The sequence below is a fragment of the Artemia sp. Qi Xiang Cuo genome, chromosome 8 (assembly GCF_049724085.1).
Source record: "Artemia sp. Qi Xiang Cuo chromosome 8, ASM4972408v1, whole genome shotgun sequence".
In the NCBI taxonomy this organism is placed as follows: Eukaryota; Metazoa; Arthropoda; class Branchiopoda; order Anostraca; family Artemiidae; genus Artemia; species Artemia sp. Qi Xiang Cuo.
Genome location: NC_142801.1, coordinates 5,398,577 through 5,401,705, shown reverse-complemented (window position 1 = coordinate 5,401,705; position 3,129 = coordinate 5,398,577). Strand labels below are relative to the sequence as shown.

At 36.8% G+C, this 3,129-nt stretch overlaps 1 protein-coding gene across 1 annotated transcript; it reads right to left on the bottom strand.

Annotated features, from left to right (window-relative positions):
* Positions 1–352: 352 nt before the first annotated feature.
* On the bottom strand, positions 353–2,756 carry LOC148949093 (uncharacterized). Its single transcript, XM_089092822.1, has 2 exons — positions 2,714–2,756; positions 353–762 (listed from the first exon to the last, which is right to left on the bottom strand). The coding sequence occupies exons 1-2, from the start codon at positions 2,753–2,755 to the stop codon at positions 391–393; spliced, it is 414 nt and encodes a 137-aa protein (XP_088948948.1). The 5' UTR covers position 2,756; the 3' UTR covers positions 353–390.
* Positions 2,757–3,129: the final 373 nt, after the last annotated feature.

The following is a 3,129-nucleotide window of genomic DNA, read 5'->3' as shown; positions in this document are numbered from 1 at the left end:
CAGCTTACATTTGAAGATATAATTTTTAAACATAAGTTATTGTTTCTGAGAGTAAAATAAAATTGCTTTAGTGAATCAGATTTACCTATAAAAAACCATTAACAAAAATAAACAAAGATTATGTAACAGAAACTCTGTTCTATCTGAAAATGCAGATACAGCCGGGCTAAGGGAAGAACTAAGTTGCACAACTTGCAATCTCAGACTGAGACACTCATCTTTACTGACCTGCGGGTCATATAGCTGCACTGTCTTTGGAGTTGACAGTCCTCCTTCCCCAACTTGGCAAATGTCAATGTCCATCACCTTTTGTGGCACAAGATCCCGCTTTCTCATGTAATTCCACTGTTGAGGCATCTCGGTGCAGCTCATGGAGGCGGGGATTTCTTTCTACTTCAGACTTTGCATCAAACTGATAATTTTCAAGAGTGACACCAGGTGATTGCAAAAAACACTTCCAGCAACGCATGAACAAGCACTGTTGATAATCTGACTGTCACATGAAAGATAGACTTTGATTGAATATGGCTTGTCCCTCTTTTTAAAACTGTGATAGCAACTCCCTTTTATCACTAACCCTTTATTTCCAAAAAGTCCTTCCGCTTCTAAAATATGCACGGTTTCCAGGTCAATATATTGCTCCACCAAAAAGCTGTAGCTTCTCTTGAGTTGCCGGCTAGCTGAATTTGAAGCTTTGTAATAATCTTCAATAAGATTGTCTGAGATAAGTGGGACAACATCAAGATCTCTGCACCACTGGCCCTTAAAAATATGAGAAAATTAGAGCTGACAAATTTTGTACTGATTTGTTCTTCAAATAGACATAGGCCTAGGCCTAACCAGTTAAATTGAGGAGATTTGAGCATGGTTTGTGGGGCTGAAATGACTTTATAAAGTTCTGAGTGTGTTGGAAGAGTAAATCTACTATGGGCTGCTTTAAATCAGGGGTTGAGGGGGGGGGGGGCACCAGCGCCAGGCTAATAAAAAAAAATAAAAACTGAATGGGACGGGTTGGGATCATCGGGGTAAATTTCAAAGGGGCTCGGCCCCTGGCCCCCCCCCTAACCCTTCCACTACTTTAAATTATTTTTTTAGGAACTCTGAGATGCTTTTGTGTGACAGACATACAGTAAACCTGTTTATTTGAGATCTGAGATCAGACACCAGAGGCCAGATTGCTAAAAATACAAATTTATACTCTTGTGTTTGGTGTAGCCTGAGGAAAAGTTAGAAAAAATGCAGCTATCCTGCTGCTGAAGGAAAAGTAAGAGAAAAACAGATTGGGATCAAGGTCCATTTTCAGGAGAGGAAGAGGACTATTACCATGTGCTGAATTGCTGGGAATGGACTTAAATCTCCCTGATAGCTGACCAAAACCAGGGCCAGAACTAGGGGGGCAAAGGGGGCACCTGCCCTGGGCGCTGTGTTGTGGGGGTACCAACAGTGTCCCCTGTAACCCTCCAAAGGTAATTAATGTTTCCAAAAAACTTATTTTGATTCTGTTCTAGGGACAGAAACTGAGGGAGGGGGATCCTGAGCTCCTCAAAACCTCAAATGGTGACCTTCTCAGCTAAGTCAACTCATAAATTCTCAGTCACAACACAAACATAACTGAATTTTTCATTAATATGTGCTCACTCTGCAAAACTCGCTTGTACTTTTCATTGGATCCAATATATTCATGGAACAAAAATCAATTCTGTTAATCAATTAATCAAATTTAATTTCACATTGAATTCATTAAATAAAATTAACTCAATTAATTGAATAATTAATTTGAATTCAGTTTCAAAATCAATTCCGAATAGCTTATATCCTATAAATAAATCATTCTTTTGTATTCATATATTCAAAATCTAGTTATTTGTAAAAGCAATGCCCAGAGACATTGTCAGGGGCAGGGGTATCACGAAGGAGAGGGGAATGATATTCATTTTCAAATTATTTGCTTTCCTACAAAGAAATCTGAGATGCAAATGAAAAAAAAAATACACATTTTAGTAGAAAGTTTGAAAATTTTCCAGCACTTTGCACCAGAAAATACCATTTCAGACCATCCAATTATTTTATCTGCTGGCAAATAAGCAAGAAAACAAACTGACAATATCCTTGAACTAAATTTATAAAATTTGATCCTTTGCGGCAAACTATTAGTTAATGATTATTATATTTGGATTCAGCATGAAATTCTAAATGGCGATGTATGTCTATTTCTTAGCTATCTCAATATTCCATGAATGGAAAAATTTACCAAAATGTTACCACATGATGCCTGTGTAGTTGGAACACAAAATATTAACCTGGCTGGACATAGAGGAATTTCTTAAAGGGCACTGACCCCAAAACCATCCAATTATCATCACTTTTGTAGCAGAATCTAACCTAAGTTTTCTTGGTACTGATTCACAATGTTAATTTCTAAGGGTCAAATTTTTCTAAAAAACATGAAAGTCAACCCAGGTTCTCAGGTCATAAACATGTTAGTATTATTGTAGAGACTGGCAGATCTTTATGTGTCACTTTTGTTAACTTTTTTGCCTTTTTTGGCACCTAAATAAATGTTTGTAATTTTCAAGTTGGAGTGCATGATTGGCTGGGCACAGATATAGCTTAGTACAAGCTAAACATACTACCCAAGCTCAGGAAAAATCAATCCAAATGCAGTTGATGTGCAGCCTTGCTATTAACAAGATTATCAACAAAATTAACTCACCAGTGCCTTCTGAATTTCAGGAAATTCCATGATAAGTTCCATGTTTGCACAACAAACCTACCAACAATATGGCCGATTTTCGCTCAGCGTTGCAATTCAGGCGGAAAAACGAATAAGGTCTCGCAAACCTAGCGTCACAATATTAAGTGAAATGAAAGTGTCAATTGGGAAAATATTTTCTTGTGTCTTGTTGATTCAGTTTTAGTGTCAGTATTTTATTTTATGTTGTTATTAAGTGAACTTTTGTCTGAGGACAGAAAATAATTTTTTTTGTGGAAAAAAAAGATTTTGAAAACTCCCGGGAAAAAAATTCTCTGAACTTTAGTAAAAGTGGGGTTTTCCGGGTTAGATCTATAATTAAATTCAAGGATCTGTCAAAAAGAACATTTCCTAGATAAAGCACATTTCCTTGATGA